Source organism: Pleurodeles waltl, chromosome 11, assembly GCF_031143425.1.
Source record: "Pleurodeles waltl isolate 20211129_DDA chromosome 11, aPleWal1.hap1.20221129, whole genome shotgun sequence".
Taxonomy (NCBI): domain Eukaryota; kingdom Metazoa; phylum Chordata; class Amphibia; order Caudata; family Salamandridae; genus Pleurodeles; species Pleurodeles waltl.
The window spans coordinates 754,484,041-754,506,587 of NC_090450.1; the positions used below are offsets into that span (position 1 = coordinate 754,484,041).

Below are 22,547 nucleotides of genomic sequence, written 5' to 3' on the forward strand. Positions count from 1 at the left end.
AACTTCAGAGATTAAGGAGGAGCTGGATAGTAGCTTGACCCTGGTGTACCAGGAAGATTCAGTGCCTGACCATGAAAAATATCAAGAGGTGGCTCACTAAAAAAATATCTCTCTATATTAACAGAATCTCCAATTCAAGAAATGACTAGGGAGATCATGGAAGAGGAGATTATAGCCCACATTAAGACACTAAAGAACGAGAAAGAGGTGGGCTTAGATGCCATACCTGCAGAGTACTGTACATTCCTCTTACAAGATCTTGCACCTTCGATGTGCTTACTGTTTAACCAAATGCATCTGCATAGTCCATCTTCCTGGGCAGAGGTAACAGTTTTAATAATACTAAAGCCAGGAAAGCCACGAAGTCCTGCAGATTCATATAGGCCCATATTGCTGTTGAATAATGACTACAAAATCTTTCCAAAAATAGTGTCAGGAAGGATAGGTAACCATATACAGCATCTAATACACAGCGACCAAAAGGGGTTTATTATGGCCAGGCAACTGTAATAATTAACCCACTTATTAATAGGAACCATAGATCTGGCCAGAACACTTGGTTATCCATTAACAATTGCTACCTTAGATGCTGCAAAAGTTTTCGACAGGGTTAATTGGTCCTATCTATGGGATGTTCTCAGATGCTTTGAATTCCCTGGAGTTATGATTCCAGCAGTCCAAAGGTTATATCACTTTCCAAGTGCCAGGTCCTAGTTTTCGAAGGCACTTGCGACTTCGTTCACCAAATGATGAGAATGTTGTAGACTTGCTGAAACCTGAAAAAAAAAAATTGCTGGGACGCCCAGCTGACAAGTGGAATATTTTACATTTGTGACTCTGAGACAGATGGAGAGCTGGAGCAAAAACCAAATTAATTACGCAAGGAAACAAAGTACTTTTGAAGACAGTCTTTGCAGAAAAGCATTTATCCCAATGTGCTGTGTCTTTCAATTACTAAAAATGTCCCTAGAACGCAACTTAACTTATACATTTTGTGCGTGAAATCTGAAAAACAGAAACATTCCAAACTGCAAAAGTACCTTCTTTTCACTGCACACTTTGAGGAAGTCATATTATTGTGCTGCTAGAAAATAAAAAGTTCAGTTCACAACATAGTTAATGTTTCACTTTTACTAAAAACATAGAAATGAGACAAAACTGTTTATTAAAGTGAGATATAGCTTATGCTGTAGGTATGGTAGGCAAGTATGTTAAAAAAAGACGGTAAATCTAATTTGAGTAGTTTCTCATTTTAAAAAGGACTGTTCTCAATTTGCACAAAGTAACGTTTAATGTATTCAAGCCATCTGCGCAGTGTGTAGTATAATACTGCTCACTGTGTCCGATATGTAGGGTGTGGGACTCTTTGCCTTTCTATCTGAGACCCTGAACACGCGCTTTGGGTTGCTGACTGGGTATCAGAGTGATATAGTTAGACTGCCAAGGCGAGTTAAGTATTTAAAATTTTGGACGCTACTCGAGAGTGAAAAGACTACAAATGTTTACATTAAGACTGTGGCAACCTTAAGTTAAAGGACATTTTCAGAAACATGATCGGGAGATGAGGATCGACGGATTTTCCACAAATCTATACGTTTTTAGGAACAAGATATGCATTCTATACATACTTATAGTTGGGGGTTTGGCCTGAAGTGGATATACTTTAAAAAAAAAAAAAAACGAGGAAGGGTGTGTGGAGTCGGACAGTTTTTGTAAAACTGTATTTTGAAGGCATATTTCATCCAACATACCCGTTATTGATGAATAGACTTCAAGTGACACAGAAAAGACTGCATCTATGCCTGGGGTTCCTGCCTCTTTATCCCCCAGATTAGCAGAAAATGTTGCCCATCACCAGCGCATTAGTCACATCTAAGTAGGCTCCAGCGCCCACTTCCAAGGGGGTGAAAGTGTGTTGCGCTCTAAAATGTCGAAAGCAGGACATTTTTAAAGGACAGCCCACATAGTTTATGTGCCCACATTTGGTTTGAAAGACAAATGTTATAATTAATTTTTTTGCTTTAAAGTGCCACAATGGAACATTTGTACAGCAATTTCACTGTAATAGAGTGGTTCTTCACCTTTTGACTGCTGTGGACCCGGGGGTCTCAGTGAGTCATTATTGGAATTGTGTGGGGGGGGGGGACTTTAACCTAAGCAACTTAAATGATTTGAACGGTTAAACAGTACACACAATTATAGAAGCAAGCATTTCAATACACAAATCATCAAATATTTAGTTTAATTCACAAAGCAAAACAATCTATATTTTCATTTGAATGGAAAAGTTGGAACGTTTTTAAACTCAAAAACCATTGTCCATACAATATTCTGTTTGATGCGCTTGCACTGCTGTCAGGAAGGACTCAGTGTAAAGATAGCAACTTATTAGCCTCAACTTCAAATTCTTTCAGATCTACAGAACATTTAAACATTTCCAGTTTGACAGTTTGCTTCTTTATTTATCTACACTTTATTGACCTGTTCATATTTATTTAATTTTCTTAGCAGTCACAGACCCCTCTGAGTAGGCGTCATGCACTCCCAGAAGTCTCCGGACCTCAGGTTAAGAAGCACTGGTCTAGTATATTCAACTAGTGTCATGAAATTCCTACTCACCCTTGTGAAACAAATGCTAGAACCGTGGAAGTGGCCACAATCCAGTTCTGAAATTACCCAAAATAAACACCTAATCTGTTCTCAAACTCTCTGTAAGAAAGCATGTGTCACACCTTAAACTAACTCCTAAATTCTTTCTCAGGTGACCTTGATTTGGCTCAAAACATGAAATATTTATCTGGGCACCATGATTTGTCAACAAAACATCTACATGTTCAATTTCTACAAAAATCCTGACTTTGCCCAAAATGATAACCATGTTAAAAGGCTACTTCCTCTTACACTGACACTGCTCAAAAATAAAAACAAGTTCAAAATTTAAGACGTCCCTCAGAATGGATATTAAGTATTATTTCAGCTTCTCTTCAGTGTCTATTTTGGCCTTCTTTTTTTTAATAATGGCTAATATTCTAAAGATGCTCCTCATTACACATTAACAAAACCCTTAAATTACCTGACAAAAAGAATTGGTAGAAAGGTAACTAAATTAATCTATGTATCTTACATACAAGCCAAGCTATAGCCATAATGTTTTATGGTATTTTTAGGAAAATATGAATTATTTTGCTGCTAATTGTTCATACAACTTAGGCACATAATCATCATATTGAGCCTGGTAGCAAGTACCAGCAACAGGGGCTCCTAAATTGCACTTTTTACGGAAGGATGATGTAGAGAACTTGGCACGGTGTTCAAGGGAGCGATTGCTAAGGACAGGCTCTTCACACGTCATCGGACCATCTTGCTGGTACACCAGCCACACGTATCGGTGAAGACCTATGGAAAGGACAATATGCATGATTATCAAGCTAGTCGAAACCGCAGGCCAAATAAAAGAACAGTCATGTGTGCTGCAAATGATTCTATGAATGTGCTCTCTGTTGCCTAACTGAATCCCAATCGTTAAAATATCTCAATCAGCCAAGGTGATAATGGTGAGACTAATTATTAGGTAAGTATACTGTGAAGAAAAGCTGAAACTGCATGTGAAACACAAAATATCACAATGATGAAGACAAAGGCATTTTTACCTACAGAGACTGGGAGTAAAACCTTACCTGCTTTTTTTTTTTTCAGAGCGTGCTAAACATATCCAGCAAAATTTGGGAGAGAGTGACTTCTAACAACAAAAATATTTTTAATTAAACATTTTTTTAGGATAGGCGGCAAATTTTACAGCACGATTTTTCAAGTCCATTAATAGTGTGGTCATTCATTTTAGGGGCACTGCTGAAAGAGAACTAAAGAACTATTACAGAACTTCAGAGTCTGGTATAGTGCACTCAGAAACACACATTGGGGGTTATTATGAGTTTGGCGGGTGGCGGAGGCCGCCTGCCAAACTCATTTGCACGGAAGACCACCTCGCTGGTCTTCTGCCCGCTGGCCCTATTAAGAGTTCCCCGCTGGGCCGGAGGGCAGAAACAGCTTTATGCCCCCCAGCCCAGCAGGGAACAGGGCCTTAACATTGATGCCGGCGGCCCCATATAGAACCTTTTGTGTAGTTCTAGATGCTATATGAGCTCTGTCTCAAGAATTTTAAGAACACAATTCACTTGTTAAAGTGAAATAACTTTCCCATTAACACTAAAGTGCACTTGTATATGTAAGGGTGGCCCCTCTGCTATGGTGGTGGAGATTCGCCCCTCACCTGAAAGGCAGAATAATAAAATGACAATAAAAGTCCTTTATTATCCTTTTATTTTTCTGCTTATGGAGGGCCGGGCGGGGCCAGCAATCCCCATGTCACCGGGGAGGAGGAGCAGTGGTGGTGTTCTCTAAGTGCGCATGTCAGTTTACCCAGCAGTCCAAAGCCGGCCAAACTGAAATGCGCACTTATAACTCTCCACCTGAGCTATATTTTACAGCCGGGTGGAGACCAAGTGCAATCTTCAACTCCCTCCCTGAGAGGCATTTCAGCCCGCTCAGGCAAATCCGGCACTTCTTTCATGCTGTGTAACAGCATGTGAAAAGCGACTGGTTTGGGTAGGGAGGGGAGCAGAGAAGCACAGAGGTTCCTACCCCTCCACAACCCACCGCCCCACCTGCGTTCGTCCCTGGCAGTGGCCGCAACTGTGTACATGGCAATGCTGTCACATCCCCCACCAATGCAAGTCAGTGAACAGATGCTGTAAAAGTCACTGGTCTTCATAGTTTTGACCTAGATGGGTGAAAATACTTGCTGGATCTGCCATATTCAAAGTTATGACCTGTAGGTTGCATGCCGATTATAGCAATAGATGCATTCATCCACTGAGGGGAAAAAAAGAACAAGCATTGGCAAATCAATAGTTCTCTGCATTTGGATAGCTATTTGTGTTGTGAATGTCGATATTTTTTACCACGTCCATTAAAAGAAGACATAAAACCTAGGAACATGCCTTTATAGTTGACTCTGCCCGATGCATATGCTGCCAGATTATAACTCACACTTGTTGTCAATTGGGCTTGGTATGGTGGCGAGGTGTTTCACACAGCGATAAGTGTAATAAAAAGCAGGCAGATGGGTGGGGAAAAGCTGAACACAATTGAGGGTGGGGGAGGGTAGATAAGAAACAGATGGGGCAGGGGGTGAAAGAGAAAAGCAGCAACACAGATAAGGGAGATGGTAAAACTGGCATTACAGCTACGAGTGGCATGGAAAGGAGGGATAAAACAAAGGAAACATGACTTTACAGCAGACTCTACGGTCATTGCATTGTTTTTCTTTAATGATAAATAATAAGCATTGTATAAATCGGAGTACCTTTTCCTTGCATTTAGTTGGTTATGTATGGCATTGTGGAGTTCCACCTTCTCATGTCAAAACAGTAATGAAGGGTAAACATATTGTGTCAGCTGAAGTGCTACAGGGAGCATAAATTTTGGAGCAACGCTGCTTGGGATATTGAAGTAGAAGTTAACTGATCCAATGGCCACAGAGGGATGTGCCCCTCTGGTCACTGCATGTTTGAGACTCCAGACACTGTAGGCTTTGTAGTCTGTATTGCACCACCTTGAAAAAGCACATACACAAGTTGCAGATTTTGGAAGAAAAAAAGCAGACACCATTCAGCAGGCGTGGCTCCTCTGACAATGGCGGAGGAGCATCGCCCCCGCCAGGAGCAGCAGCTGCAAACCTTCTGTGATGCTGCTAACAGCAGCGTTCGGATTGGCTTCAGGGCAGACTGGGAGCCTGTACCTGCAGCTGCAGTAGAAGTAGAGGAGCAGCGTGGTCGTGGCTGAATTGAGATAACTTTTCTTCCTTTGTTGAGGAACTTGGGTGGGAAAGGGAAATGCAATGACTCTGGGCTGTGGGTGGCTGACCGAAGCACACCATGCAGAGTAGTGAATTCAAGCTCAGGAAATCCCGCTGTATGGCTCTTCAGCAGCACTAAATAATAATAAGCGATAAAAAGCAATGTCAGGGTGAGCAAGGCGGGACAAGCAATGATGGACGGAGGGGGCAAGCAAGAACGGGGAAAGTAGCGATATGGGGGAAGAGCCTTAACCGTGACTCCGTAACAACAAAGTTGTGGACAACAAAAGCAGAACAACGCTTTCGTTAACCACAACTTTGTTGTTTGGTGCCTTAACCACGCCCATGTGTGGTTAAGGCACAAAAGAAGGGAGTCAGCTGAGGACGACGTGGTTAGTCAGGTAAGTGGGGCTGTTTTAGGGGTGCGGGGGTCGGGTATTTTTAGTTTTAGGGACGGGGGTGGGGGGTCGGGGTATTTTTAGTTTAGGGGAGGGGGGTTGGGTTATGTTTGGGTTATGTTTAGTTTTAGGTGCAGATTAAGTTTAGGGGCGGGGGAAGGTGGGGTCGAGGTATTTTTAGTTTTAGGGGCGGGTAGGGGGTCGAGGTATTTTTAGTATTTGGGGTGGGGGTTGAGGTGGTTTAGGTTTTAGGGGTGGAGTGGGGGTCGGGTTATTTTTAGTTTTAGGGGCGGGAGAAGGGGGGGGTCGGGGTATTTTTAGTTTTGGCGGCGGGGTGGGGTTCGAGGTATTTTTAGTTTTAGGGGTGGGGTCGGGAATTTAGGTTTGGGGGAGGGTATTTTTAGTTTTAGGGGCAGGGGTTGGAGGTCGAGGTATTTTTAGTTTTAGGGGTTTGGGTCAGGTGGTTTAGGGGAGGGGGTGTTGAGGTATTTTTAGTATATGAGGGTGGGGGTTAGAGTGGTTTAGGTTTTGGGGTGGGGTTTTAGGGGGCTTTAGATTTTAGGGGGCGTTAGGTTTTAGGGGTGGGGGTTGGGGTTGGGGTGGTTTTAGGGGTGGGGTGAGGGGTTGCAGTAATTTTAGGGGTGGGGGTTGGGGTGGTTTTAGGTTTTAGATGCGGGGTTGGGGGGTCGGGGTAGTTTTAGAGGCGGGGGTGTTGGGGTGGTTTTTAGGGGTGGGGGTCAGGGTAATTTTAGGGATGGGGTGGGGGTTGGCGTAGTTTAGGTTTTAGGGATGGGGTTGGGGCTGTTTTAGGGGCGGGTGGTGGGGTTGGGGTGGTTTTAGGTTTTACGGGCAGAGTTGGGGTCGTGGTAATTTTAGGGGCAAGGTGGGGGGTTGGGGTAGTTTTAGGGGCAGGAGTGGGGGGTTGGTGTGGTTTTAGGGGTGGGGGTCGCACTAATGGGGGGCCAGGGGAGACGCATGCTGGAACCATGCATGCCGTTCACTAATGCCTTTACCAGGAGTGCCTTTACACCGAAAAATCGTTGTTAAGGCATTCGTGGTAAAGGCATTAGTAGTGGTAACGCAGTCTTTGTTCCGACCTCATTGTTCAGGCATCCGTTGTTCCAGCATGCGTTGTTACGACATACATTCGAGATACGGGAGAGGGTAGGGGATGAGGTAAACAACAAAAGGACTTTAACAACATAGCTGCCAAGTTTGTCTATTTGTAACATTTCCAAGCTTTCACTTGTTTTAAGTGTGACAATTTAATGCATTTGACTGACACTTGATTTGACAGATATGGTCATGTTCCTATATAAATATTTTAAATTGCTTTCTTTTGTCCAATGTTATAGTCATGAAACTGTATCAAAACAGCCCAGGATGCAACATGCAAAAAGAAAAAAAAGTTTGGCCAAAGGCATTGCTCACTCAAGGCACCTGGATGCTTGCCATGTGTCCTGGACTTGTCTACCACCCACAGACACATAAAGAATTTAAATTTTACAATATGTCCTATTTCGAGTGTTATAAACTCTTGGTTGAACAAACATTAATCTATTGTCAGCAAAGCCATTAAAGTTTGAAATTCGAGTCCAAGTGATGGAAACCAAATCAACAATTCCCATAATCTATCATGGTGTTAAATTAAATTAATTCTGAGTCTAGGTCATCAATTTCTCAATTAAATACTCTGAGAATTCTGGGTTTTCGGGGAATTCATTATCAAAATGACTTATTTACTTGATGTGTGTTGGATGAATGGTGCTGTGGGCCTTGACAGAATCCTAACCTTTGACATCCAAGTGATGATCAAATAAGTGCAGCAAGGGCACTAACTACTGAGCTACCCTTAGCATAGATCATTCTATCATAGCTGAAACTTTTACTCAAATGATTAGCTTTACCCCAATCCTCTCCGAGAGTGAGTGCATGCTGAGAAGAATGTGCTAACTCAGTAAGAATTATCCTGTTGAGAGTGGGCAGTAGTGCAGCTAGGGTGTGCCATGAGCACTAACGCAAGACAGGAAATCCGAACTGTACCTGCTGCACTATTGATCGCTACATTACTGGGAGCTAACTTTGAAACTTGGTCCGCATGCACTAAAATTACTGTGAAAATGATATACTGTGTTTGGACTTGTATAAAAGCATAGCTTCTAGATCACCTCAGGCACTGCCAGTGTCATCTTTTAAAAAAACAATAATATCGCACTGCGGGACAAGTAGTTTTGCTTCCCTGTTCAAATGTGCAAGTGGTGCTAGCTTAAAAGACAGATTTGCCTTTTCATACCCAACATATCGCTTATGGAAACATGCAAGTATGCAGTTTTATGAGAAAACGTGATTGTATGATGGACGCAGAACTGCCTGAGAACAGCCTTCTCGCTGAAAAAACGGACCTGAATAAATAGATATTTTTTAAGCATTATGTGGAAATCTGGAACTGGACAGGTTTCATGATGAGATACAATACTGCATATTTTATCACAGCTGTTGCATCTTTGACATATGAAAACTCCAGCATTTTCAAAGTATCAAGATTACAATTCTGCCTTGCACAGAAGAGTGTGCGATATGTTGTAAAAACACCTTAAACACAACTACTTTTAATTTTGTTTGGGCAAGCTTTACAATCCTAACACTGCCATTCTGAAAAAAAGCAGACGTGTAAAATAATGCCACATATATCACAAGTATCATGAACTTTTGATTTTTCTTCAAAACGTAACTCGCATACAAACTTTAGAAAATGTGGCAAAAATGGATAATAAAGATCACTTAATTCAGAGACATTTCTTCTTTAAAGGCGCTTGTTAGCAGAGATCAGTCTGGAAGAACTGAAGTGGGTAACGCTTGCCTAGCCTGGGACTGGGCACCTGTGCAAGGAATGGAACGCACTGCTCAGCCACTTGGAGAGTGACTGTCATTGAGCAGGAGCAGTGTGCCTGAACCAACTGGGCTTTATTGCTCGCCTCTTCCCTGGCGACATCATTGTCCTGGCAGCTTGCAGAGAAGCATGCAGACACATGGAGCTGACTTTATGTCATTCCCAGCGATGGGTTGCACCCTGTCCCTTAGGAGGACAGAGCAGGGCCCGATGTGGCACAGGCGATGCTGCTTCGAAATCGAGTGCATCGCTCACCACACCTCCATGCTATTTGCTTTCAGTGGGGCATGCTGCTAAGAAGGTAGAAAGTTGTCTCTCATACAAAGCGGCACCGGGGTGCAAGATGATCCAGCTAGTTTGTGCAAAAGTCTCTACATTCAATGACTTCAAAGAGTAACACTAGCAAGATGTGTGGTTCAAATGTTATAGTTAAGTTTTGATGCAAAGCAGAACAGAATCTCTTCTGACTTACTGGTAAAGCTCTTGCACTGTCACGCAATAGGTTGACTGTTTAAATCCTAGTATCTCATGGCAGTGGGTCTGTTTATTTACTCGTTTTTTGACTGTTAAGCCTCCATAGTAATGGGGGTTTCATGTCTCTTTCCTCTCGAAGTGTGTGTGTGGTGAATGTCATAGGCTTGTCTGGACACTGCACAAAAAGGAGTCATGCAGAGTTGGGTCGCATCATCCTGTTTGTGCAGAAAAGACAATGCTTATGACAACACACCAAGTACCCAATCACAGCACAAGATTCCACAAGGGTCTGAGATGACACAAGGGGTCTCTGAGAACAGAGACATGCATAAACTGTAACAAGCTGGGCTCCGAGTTTCCATCCAACCACTGTTACCTTTGCTCTGGGTCCTGCTCATCTCCTGGCTTCGTGAGGCACAAAAAAGTCTAACTAGTGCAGACTGTGCTACGGTGCTTACAGCATAGCTCCATGAATGATTAGTAGTCAGACGGTACAATACGTGTGACATTTCAGCGCTTTAACAAAAAAATCCTCTCAATTTTGAGTCAGAGAAAGAAAAGGAAACGGGTGTCCTCTGAAAACAGCATTGGACATTTGATCTCGGTATTTGAATGCACAGCATATGTAATCAGAACAAGATTTGCATGTCTGTTTATGGAAACGCAGCTCTGAGAACAATAATGAAAGCCGCAACAGCAAACAAGGTGCAAGTGAAAACATGAGTGCTCGTGTGAAGTGCTCAAAAACAAAGAAAAAAGTAGATCCTAAAATGCGAGCAGTGGATGGATACTAGTACTTGGTCCATGCTGCCAGGGAAGGCTAAACACAGGGAGAGGCATAACACAATGATGCTATGGCCAAATGGGGAAAAAGAATGAGAGCGACGATGGAGCCAGCAAATGGGAAGCCTGTAGGTGGGCGGAATGCCAACATATTGAATACAACAGTCTCTTTGAGACAGTGCATGCTCTGTCTAGCTGAGACTTTAAAAATGTCTCATCATATCATTTGGGACTTTGCTGTGTTCTCTGGAGACCCAAGTGAAACTCTTCTGTAAGGTTTAAATGGCAAAAGGGAAATAAAAAAAACGCAGCATGTGACAAATATCTGCTGTCAGCAGTAGTTTATTGCCCATAATTGAACACAATGCTGTGTATAAACAGACATTGTTGAGTGGACATGGAAGAAAGAAAGCGCTGAAGTGCTTAGCCACACTGCAGCCGTAAGGTACGTGAAGAACAAGGCTCAGACACTGGGCACTTTCTTATACCGAGGTCGAGAAGAGCAGTTGGTACTGGTGCATAAACAGAGCACAAGTTGAGGGTACAAGTGGGTAGACTGCGTCTACCCACTCTTTTCACAGGGTAGACAGCATCCACTCTGCTAAGAAGTCGGGACCCACAGAAATATGCTGAACTCATCCCAGTGTTATTTTCAGCGCATGCACGTTGTCTGTTTTTTTTCCTTTTATTCTTTTTCTCTCTCTGTATATGAGATATGCATACACTGTAAAAATGTCAGATGTTTTGTTCTGTCCCGGTATTTACTCAAATAACAATTAAAATAGCACTTTTTTATTCTATTTCTTTTATAGTGCTCTGCATCCCAATACAGGGTGTCTGAACACTTTAAATTACCCATATATATTTTAAACATTCACAATAAATCATATGTTAGTAAATCAATATACAGGATATATTACATATGACAGCGAGGGTTATAAGGTGTAGTAGTCACATAACCTTCATAACTCACTGTGCTATAATAGGAGGATTACATTTTATGAACTGCAAGTAACAAAAGGATATCTGTTTTAAAAGCAGTAACCGACTTACCCATTTACATAAAATAAAAATCTGTCATTTGTGTGTTATATGATGTGCTTTGCAGGATACCTATTAGCTCTTCATGTTACTTTGATTGAAAACTGGGACTAGGCAAGCCACAGATCCCTCCAGCAAATACAATAACCTCCAGAGCTATCATATCATTATTAGTATTATTACTTGTGATTTAGTGGCCACACAAAGATCTCTGCAGCAGGTGTCTTAAAACCATAAGATAGTTTAAAATGTAGACTTTGCATCCAATTAAGCAGAAGAAATACTGCCACATTTCTCCATGTTACCAATTTCTTTGTAGCAGGGTTTTTAAAAATGAATATATAAATTGATGCCCAGAATTTGTGTCGGAATTGCGTCACTTTTTTGGCACAACTCTGACACAATATCTAATTTAATAAATATTGTAATGCACTCACAATAGACCTGCTAAACATTTGTGTGAAGTCTTAAGATCCGATATCACATCCTGTGACGTCATGGGTTGTGATGTCAAGCATTGTGTTGTCAATTGCCATGATGTCACTTGCATACTGCCTAACTTGGTTAGTCCTTCCACTGTTTTTTTTTAAGGACTTGTGCCCTGCACATAACAGAATCAGTGAAAAGAACACTTACAAAATGTTCAGTATGCATTTGCCATGGAATGCTTGAAATAGAAAATATTTTGGAACACGTGATGTTTGTACAAAGGTCGGCACAGCAATATCTTTGAAAAGCTGAGAGTACACAGCAACACCAGCTTAGCAATATATATTTAAAGTGGAGACAATGCCTTTAATAAGCAACAGGGCCGGAGGGGGAAGTGGTGATACAATGGGAGGAAATGGACAGTACAAAAAAAAAAAAAGTAGTGCTATGACTACAGACTTGGCTTCCCTGTTTAAGATGTCCTGAACACCCTGCCATAGGGCTAAGTGCTTCACACGGGAACACTGGAGATGGAAGATCCTCCACAAATGCATCGTTCAGAGATCATTGATATCCAGGATCTGAAAATTGGGAATAAACCTCAACCTGTCCCCACACATGTAGAATAGAAAAGGGTAGGAGGACAGCCAAATTCTGGTGTAGTCAGGAAGGCTGATGTAAGAGGAAGAGTCATGAAGCGCATGACCATACCCTACCCTCGACTTCTGCAAAAACAGCTTGGAACAAGGCTGGCCTATTGAGAGGGTATACAGAAAAGAGATAAGGCAAGAAAAGAAGGTCCATGGTAAAAGTGCTTGATCATTTCCTTTAGACAAGGCCCACAAAGTTGCTGTCCCAAAAAGAGAAGCGTCAGCACGTGGACCTTCTTAGCTAGAAAGTTTTCCAGGTAGCCAAAGAGGAACTTAATATGAATTAAGTGGCCTTGATGGTGTCCATGGCAATGACTGTGACAAACTGAAGTCATGATGATGTGAAAGAAACTGGTGCTGTCAGAGTCCTACACCAAGGACACCTTGAGAGACTTCAAATCCTTCCTCAGGAAGAGTGGAGCCCACTGTACATGTCTAATAGAAGAGGTAGCATAATTTAGTTAACAGTCATCCCTTGTGTGAGTGGGATAAGGAAAGGAATCCTCCAAGCAATGATGGAATGACGGCCAGGCTTTAAGTGACAGAGGCAGGTAGAAATCCATCTTAAGCACATAAGAAGTTCCTGGTTTAGACCCTGCGGATGGTACAACGTTCCCCAGTAGCAAGGAACAAACACCTTCCCAAGATCATTCCATTAGTGAACCCACACCTGTCAATGACCCTGTGGGAACAAGACAAAGGTATACAGAGAGGAAGTAGTAGGGTCTGACAGAATTGTTGGAGGTGGTGGCAACAGAACAATCAGGGAATTCCATTTTAAGGGTGGAGACTGGCCTTCACCTCATCGCAGAATTTTTTGTCACATACTTGCCATTAGGGTCAATGTCTATATTCATGCATCATCAAGATTGAAGTGACAGGAATTATTCCCGAAGTCCAGGGTTGGACTGAGCTATAGGGCAATCGGGCAGTGCCTAGTGGGCTGATGTGACAGGCCAGTGTGTGGGCTTCTTTGTCTGTTTGTGGGTCTGTTTATGGTCTTGCTCTTTATTGGCAATTTTCTCAGTTATTACCACAAAGATTGCCTATAGCAAGGACAAAATGCATGCAGTTTCCCATATCCTGCAAAACACTATGCAGCATTTCTTTACAAGTTTAAAACTGCCAGGATATGCAAATGTGAGCCTCTGTACTTAGCTAACTGATTTGCTTATGGATGCCAGTTTTATTTTGGTATGTGGGCCTATTTACTGTCGCAGTCTGACCTTGAAGAATTTCATCATACATCCCCCACCCCCTAACTTATCTCTCAAAATCGAAAGATATGACTTCATACACAAATATAGAGGCAAAATAAGAGGGTCACATTCTAAGCATGCAAAAACAGTCACCTGCTTCTGTGGCATGCATCATCATTAGATTTTGCTTCTAGATCAGCAAACTATACATCTGTAACAAAGCACTCCAATGGATAGAAGCTCTTGATTGAGATATTTTAGAAAAAGTTTCCAGGTCTCTGGAAGATTTACTACAACTATGAGATCCTTATACGAGAATTAAAATTACCTGAAGGTGAACAATAAGCTTGATATAAAAGTTCCCTGCAGTAATAATAAAACAAATGTTGGACATGAGGGTCTCTTATTTGTCCCTTCCTGTGGTGAACATGTGTCTGCCAACGCAAAGTGCCCACGGGGTCGGTGGCATTCATCTGGATGGCAAGAAAAAGGCATTATAATTATGACTAAACTCCCTAATAACTAGCAATAGCTTGGTGTAGGGACATCATTGTTCTAGAGAAGATATCTAAGCGCATGAATTAAAAGTTATACAACACCATCATTGTTACTAACTGTGTTTAATAATGTGCAGTGGTGATGGAACCAGAGTTTAATGAATCTATGGGTATGAGTGACTCAGAAATTGAGGGTTTTAGTGCAGGTGAATCAGGATGATTTATCTCACAGTGGCAGTCGCTACTTTGTAGTTCTAGTTATATCAGACTTTCCATTGAAAAGGTTTGTTTTCACTAATAACTTTGGTGACATTTGATAAATCTTCCTAAGTCTTTCCAATAAAACAGTTCATCCATGTCAGCTCCTCCTTGGAAAGTTTTGGGGTGATCTGTCAAGCAGGGGCAAGGAAAGTGTGTGAGGGGGTGGCCCCAAAAACATCCCCCCCATGCAGTTTCCATGGGAAACTTTAGACCGTGCTACAGTCCAAATAGCTGAAAGGAATATACCACATTTGGCAGAAAGCTGGGCCTTTATCCAGAAATTGTGCTTTTTGTGATTTGGTTTAAATCTGTTGAGTAGTTTTGGAGAAAGTTAGGTTAAAAAAGCATATCTATTTTCACAGTTGGACTGAATAAAAAAAAATTAAAAAAAAAACACTTTCCTGATTGGCTGGCTGCAACAGGAACACAAATGGTGTGGCAGCCATTAAAGGACTCTGGATTTGGTCTCTTATCCTGAAAATGGTTTTTAAAAAATGACATAAAGGGTATGAGTAGATATACTCTAACCACCTAGCCTTTGTGGGATGAGTGAGGGGATAAAGGAAGGGTTGAGGGGCAGGAATGGGGTCCCAGAGTGTGGTCGGGGGACAGTTTTTAACACCACCATTAGAATTATTCTCACTATATCATTATAGGCTTGTTAAAACAAAATGTTTTGCCATCTGTGTTGGGGAACAAAGATCCATAGTATTGCTATGGCATTTTCCCAATGTGGATCATGATCTTCCTGGTCCACATCTGGGATGCCATCCTCTAAAATCAAGAGCAGGGCTTCCTCAACCGAGCGCTGCTAACAGAGTCTTCAAGTTCAAGAACAAGAGAGGCCACATGTTCAGGCAGAGGAACATCCTGGAACGAGCTTCTCAAACGTGTGCAGCAATGTCCTTTATCAACTGCCACACAGTCGTAGACTCAAAATCCATTAAAAGCACAACAGGAGTCGGAATGTGCACATATTTAGGAAGGAAAGGCTCCTGGCAGGAGAATATTTGTGACCCATTTCTGTCTAGAAGATAGACCCACTCTACACAGCCCAGATAAGGGTGTTTCAAAGACTGCTTCCTCGGATTGCTCCTGACACAAATAGAGACCAGTTTCACAAAGTTCAGCAATGTATGTATGTTAAAAAAAAAGGAAGCTGCGAGAAATCGCCACTATGGAACCACTGCTCACCATCAGCCCACCTTCATTCGCCCAAATAAAACTGCTTGGTTGCACTGCATCCAGGCAAACCACATCACGGGGTGGGTAGCCAGGGGCATAACTACAGAAGTGCAGCAGGTGCAATGGCACGGGCCCATGGGCAGTAGAGGTCCTCTGAACCCCAATTGTAGCTGCATACTGCTACTAAACTATGGTAAGGGTGGACTTTTTCTTGTTTGCCTAAGTGTCCATGGCTCCCTTGCTACGCTACTGTGGAGAGCTGAAAACCGAACAAGCCAGACACTAAGGCAATTCACCAGGACCAGAAGCACACAGCCACCCAATCATCAGGGTAAAGGCCCAACCTCTCCCATGAGAAGGAGCAGAGCTTTCTAAAACCATACTCCATGGGGTTGGAAGGAAGAAACTTGCCAGGGGCACAAGAAAGACCACCACAGCTCAGAAGAGGACTAATGCAACCCTCCTCTCATGGAGGCAGATCCCTGGGAAATGACTAGTAGTAGTCCCACACCTGACTGCAGGCTAGATGAAATGGGCCATACGCAGCAGGGCCACATACAGTAAAAGAGGCAGAAAGTTACACCACCTGTAGAGGAGGTGTCAATTTACCATCTTAAGTGCCAAATCCTCGCAGGTACCTGCCTCAGCGTGAGCAGGAAAAAGCAGCAAGTGTTTATGGAGGGCGGGTCTTCTTGTACCTCCTCCTCATGGAAAGTGATAAGCTCTTAAAAGAATATGTATATTTTCATGTAGGACTTACATCAGGCTCTGTCCGTCGGAATTTGTATTAGTTAAACAATGTATAAGAGGGACTAACTCGTCTGGACCTGGAATATCTGTAGTTTAAAATGGGCAGGGAGATACTCTCTGGCTCTTGCTATAGTGAATTATGCCTACTATCTCCGCTACCCATGCAGTAACATTTGCAGGTAGGACCAGGCAGGATGCTTTGTGTGACATTTTTTCTATTTTACCCGACCCACGTGCCTTTATTAACATTAGTGGACGGAGGCCCTCCTGCCAAGGAGTATCACTAGCCCTTGCGTACCTATATTACACTTGTGTGGTCTTTAAATCAGGAAAAGCCTGGTATAACACACAGATTAAATAAATACAAGTTGTTAATTAGTTGGAAATGTACTATCAGAAATTATAAAACCTCATATTAGAGAAAGCACTGTGGTTGTCGGTGTGCGTAACCGGAGAGCCAAAGAAATGAATTTTGGTTGGTACAATGGAGAATAATGATTTGTGTATGTTTAGTGCTACGAGGTGCCAGTCTGTGACAGAAAGCACTGTTAATATGCAAGTTATTTTAAACTTTGATTACTCACAGCATGAGATTGACTGTTAAATGTGTCAAAAGTTTTAAGATTAAAAAAAGAGCTTCCAAACTATAGATCTTAGTAATACCCAGACAATTTTTTTTGTAACTGCCTTTTAAAGGCACACACGTCGTAGCTCAGCTGGTAACTCCTTGCAATATCACTCAAAAAGAATAAATGTATGTCATCACGAAGCTTCAAGTGATTCCATCAATTAAATGCAATACCATCTTCCAGGCACCATTTACAGATTGACCAGTTGCGCACATTTACATTTCTTTCAGGCAAGCAGGCACCCTGGCAAGAAGGCTTGTTTAGCTGTCTGCCCCTCCCTTGGTTTCACTGAACAGGAGTCTCCCTGCCTTATACTTCAGCTGAAGCGTTTCAACTGTCGGAATTAATTGACACAGGATGGTTGTCTTTTGACAAAAAGGGGGGGGGGGTTCTTAAATTACAAAAAGCATGGACACGTTGTGCCCTGCAGATCCTGCTCACTGACTTTGACCACTGCTTCCTATTCTTCCTGAGTGTCTTCATTTAGTAGGAAACTGAGCAACAAAAATCCTTATCATTGACAAAAATGCACGTACTTGAGGAGCAGACGTTTACAAAAGCGTCATACTCGACTTGCCTTTTAAAGATTTTTAAAGTATGTCGGCGTTAAAGTACAGCTCTTTATTCAGCTTCTCCTTTATTTTAATATTTCGAAAGTTTATTTTGCTTTTAAAAACACAATTATGTCTCAACATGATGATGACATCACTGCACATATGCTGAAACATATGCAGTCATTTGACTTTGCCAGGCCAGATTTCTCCCAAATGTCTGTAGACCTTGCCGTACTTGGTTGGGGTACTGCATATGCTGTGTGTGTGTGTGTTAAACATTACTGAATCTTTGAGCCAACTTAAAATTTAGGGCCTTTAGATCTCCCCTGGAACATGGCTATCCCAGGAGGATAACAAGTGTTGCAGGCTCCAGTCTGAGATCAGTCATCTCACAGATTGTTTTAAATATTTACTTGGTAGTGCTCTCCCATCAGCGAACACTGATGTAAAGTACAGGATCCCAGCACAGGTGCAGCCCATCCTCTGCCCTCTGCACTGGTATCCAGCACATACCTTACCATGTTAACTAGTGTGTAATATGCACTGAGTATAAATTTATCGTGAATAAACATCAACACTTATTGTGAATAATAAACCTAGGCCTTCCATCGAATGACTGTGATGTCTTTAACCAGCATTTCTTCTCCTCTGTATTATTGTGTGTGGATCACTTTAACTCCCCTTATTATTTCTATTGTATGTTCAGGCTCCTGCCCACCTAAAGAATTTAGAATGTTATTGTTCAACAACTTGATCTGGAGATCTAGGCTGGCTGTGGACCTGAGTGGATGGAGGTTCTTTATCCCTTGGATTAAACTTTGAGTGTGAATCACCTTGCCTCTTGGATTTATCTGGATTTCTATATCTTCACACTGGCAACGAGGATGGGATGCACCACGTATGCATGTGAAGATTAAGAAAAATTAGTTTTTAAAGAGGAAGAAACTTCAACATGAAGTACAGTGATAAAGCTTGGCTTCCATGCTCCCTAAATAGTGTCCATTCAACTTTATAGATCCTCCCCTTTACAGCTGATGTGAACAAGGTACTGCTTTTTTTTTTCTTTTTTTTTCCACCTCAGCCCCTCTTCATTGGGGATATTTTGCAAACACTATTTCTGGAAGCGCTATTTCAGTTCTTCTTCCCTGGAATTCAAAATGGGGCAGCCTCTATTGTGTTCTTTAAATAATACAGCATGTCCAGTGTGTATTTCTGTTTTTGGGAAAGCTGCCTGCTCGTCTGTTTGGGGCATGAGTTCTCATTGGGAGTGTCAACCCTGTCTCCTGTCACTGAGAGCCTTGCTTGTGACGCAGTAGCACCTGCTCTAGTCTCGAGTGCTTCACTCACTCCAGACCTACCTCATCTTGGACCCTGCCGTTGCTCCACAGCAGCTACCATCTTGCTTCAGCTCCAGGACATTGATTGCTGGGAGCTTCGCTCGTGACGTATTTGCGCCCTCAATGGAACCTGTGTGCCGCACTCACTTCTTTCCAGGTACATCCTCTGTCACTAGAAGCGACGCTTGTGACATTGTTGCTTCCGTTTTCTACAACTTACATGGTCTATCTTGCCATGTGTAAACTTGAGTTACTCTGCTCAGCCATGCTTCTAAGCTCGCTGATCATTGTAAAAGGTATTAGTATGCTCTTTCTGTAGAAACTGCTTAATTTTCCAGGGTGCTTTTGAAGGAGAAATCGATTTCATAAAAGAAAGGTACTTTGGGGAGAATGTTTTTTTTTCTGGATAACTGTTTAACTTTGTGACTGAGTTCATCATGCAGAACATTTCACCTCCCCTATTTTTTCTGGTCTTGCCAGGAGAACCACTGATTCCATGGCCTAAATGGAAAAAAGGAAAGCCTGACCGCCAAACTCCCGACAGGGTGGCCACAGCCACAGTAGGGACCACCCCACCAGACCTATTAGGAGTTTTCCACTAGGCCAGTGGGCGGAAACCTCGGTTTCCACTGCTGGCCTACCGGAAAACAGGCTACAGCATTGTCTCTGGCTTGTAATCGAGCCAGCGACAATGCTGTAGCCCGCAGGCTGCACCAGCACCATCGCAATGTTCACTGTCTGCATACCAGAGAGTGAACATTGCAACTGTGCTGGGCAGGGGGACCCCTGCACTGCTCATGCGAAGTGGATGGGCAGTGTAGGGGCCCGCCTGTGGCCCCCTACACATGTTCTGCCCCAGCCTTTTTATGGCCACCACCAGGCCAGGCCATCAGGATCATGGATCCCGGTGGTGCTGGCGGAACCCTGGTGGTCTGACTGCCAGGGTCTTTATGTGGCGGTCGGACTGCCACAGCAGGGGTGGTCCTGACTGCCACCGCAGGTATAGCAGTCTGAAGACCGCCAGCTTCGTAATGAGCCCCTAAGTGATATCATTATAGTGAAAAGGGTTCAGCATTCTTTAATGTGCACGAAAGAATCACAGAAACAAAAATAATTTCTCTTATCCTCACCCAAACAGGCAGTAATACTATCCAGAACAAAACTGGAAATGTTAATACTAGAAATGTATGTTTTAGATGTGGCAGTCCTAACCATTTTGCAAATTCAAACGAGTGTTCTGCCATCAAAGTCATTTGCAAAAATTGTTCGAAAAGAAAACATTTTGACAAATGTTGTAGGTCAAAAGTTATAAAAGGGAAAATTATTAAGATAGAGGTGGATTTTGATCCAGTGGTGTTGCAAGTTTTTGAATGATTTTAGTTGTGTTTTGGAGCAGTGTGTGATTATTGTTCTGATGAAATGTGTGAATGGTATTCACATCACCATGATGATGGATTCAGGTGCCAAGATGTCTCTCATATCTGACTCAGATTACAAAAAATGTTTCAAGGCAAAATTAAATTGGAGGATCCGGATGTTACACCTTATGGTTACGGGGTAAAATCCATTGAACTTATAGGATTTTTACTGCCAAAATTGAATTACAGAGAAATGCCATAAAAAAAAAGATATATTTTCCTGTCAAAGGTGACACTATATAAGATGGCCCTATCAAAGGAAGCTGGGAATTTATTTGGATCCCCATGCCATACCTCAAGTTCAGTTTAGGAAAATCCATGTTAAAAAAACTGATATTATGGACTTCAACTTTCATGAAGAATTTCCAGAAGTCTTTGTTGATGAAGTTGGTTGTGTTAAAGGATATGTTCATTGCATACAACTTAAAAAGGATGCTGTGCCAGGAACGTGTAAAGTAAGAAATTTACCTATACATTTACAGCGTTTGTGTTTGTAGGGCATAATTGAGGCTGTAGAATAGGTCTCGCCCACTGTGGTGACGACTAAGAGTTCAGGAAAGATCAGACTTTGAGCTGCTGTGAGGCAACTTAATAAACAGGTGGCGGAAGATAAATTCCCCTTTCTTAACATTATGGAAATGATGACCATTCTGGGAGGAGCAAAGTTTTTCTCCACCCTAGACCTTACATTGGCGTATCACCAGGTCCATTTGAGTCAAGATTCCAAGAATTACACTGCTTTCATTACCCCTTTTTGGAGTCTTTAGAGGTTGCTCTTTGGATTGTGCTCCACAGCATCAATTTTCCAAAAGGCTCATGAAAGACATCTTAAGGAAGAACTCAGGAGTGAATGATGATGTACTTATTTTCAAGGTATGTTTGACTTCATATGTAGAAAAAATCAGGGAGGTACTGTGGATTTTCAAGAACCAAGCCATCTTGCTAAAAATTAGTAAGTTTAAGTTCTGTTTACCTGAAATAACCTACTTGGGTCATGTCATCTCTGCATAAGGTGTGAGACCCAAACAGGAACTAGTCAAAACTATTTCAGAATTGTCTTCAGAGAGAAAAGGTGATGTGCAAAGTTTTTTTAGGGATGGCAGAGGTTAGGTTTGTAGACTATTTTGCCAAACACACATGTGCCATCAGAGGATTGTTAAAAAAGAAGGTACAACTTAAATGAACAGAAGAATGTCAGAGGGAAGTTATGGATGTGAACGATTCTTTAAATAGAGCTGTCCGTTTAAAGATTTGTAGGCCTGGTCAGTTTTGTTATGTGCTTACCTGTGCCAGCAGCAAGGGCTTAAGTGCTGTACTCAAACAAACACAGGGATCTAACATTGTCACAATTGCTTTCGCATCAAGATCATTAAAAGGGGCAGAATTACTCTACAAGAGAAAAAGAGGGCTTGGCGGTGTTTTGGGGAATAAAGAAATTCAAACAGTTTTTCTGTGGAACAAAGTTTGCTGTGAAACTGATCACAAGCATTTTCAGGAAAAGGAAAAGTTTAAAAAAAAAAAAAAAAATGTCTTGATTCTATTTCATCCCGCATTCCTAAATGGCTTGTGGCATTACAAAGTTTCAAATTCAAAGTAGAATATATTGCAGGTGTTGAAAACAAGACCGCAAATTTCTTTTCTAGATAGGTGGTGGATGACCCTCTAGAAGATCTTGATGACCAAAGTTGGTGGGAAAACAGTGATTGCAAAGTGTGCAGGATTACCAGTGGTTGTATTTCTGAGAGACAGTGGATAGAAGGGGTCTAAAAAAAAGATAATTTATCTGTAAAAGTGCAGAAAAAACTTACTGGATAACATGTCATGGATGAAAGTGAAGTGGGAGGATTTGTGAAAGTCAACAATGGACTCTGTGAACAATGACCTTGTTTTAAGAGATAATATATTAGTGGTCCCTGAAGGGCTGAGGGGTCGCTTTTTGGAAATGGCACATGAAGGCCTTAAAGGCATTTACAAAACTAAAGAACACTTGAGAAACATGTATTGGTGCCCAGCAATGCATTTACAAGCTGAGAGATTGTTGAGAGATTGCTACAAATGTAAACTAAGTGATGAGAGTCAAAAGGTCAGGACTGCTCCGTTGGTATGAAGGAAATTTCCAAGAGAGGTGTGGGATAAACTATCTCTAAATATACTGGGTGCTGGGTTCCATAGACAACAAAGGTGGAGGAAATAGA

The 22,547-nt window shown here is 42.1% G+C and overlaps 1 protein-coding gene across 1 annotated transcript in view; it reads right to left on the reverse strand.

Annotated features, from left to right (window-relative positions):
- Nucleotides 1-2,225: 2,225 nt before the first annotated feature.
- Nucleotides 2,226-22,547, reverse strand: part of LOC138266100 (phosphatidylethanolamine-binding protein 1-like) — a 71,409-nt gene continuing 51,087 nt past the window's right edge. The window contains exon 4 of the mRNA XM_069214483.1: nt 2,226-3,396. Coding sequence (XP_069070584.1) covers nt 3,179-3,396 — 218 coding nt within the window. The 3' untranslated portion in view covers nt 2,226-3,178. The remainder of the gene's footprint in view (nt 3,397-22,547) is intronic.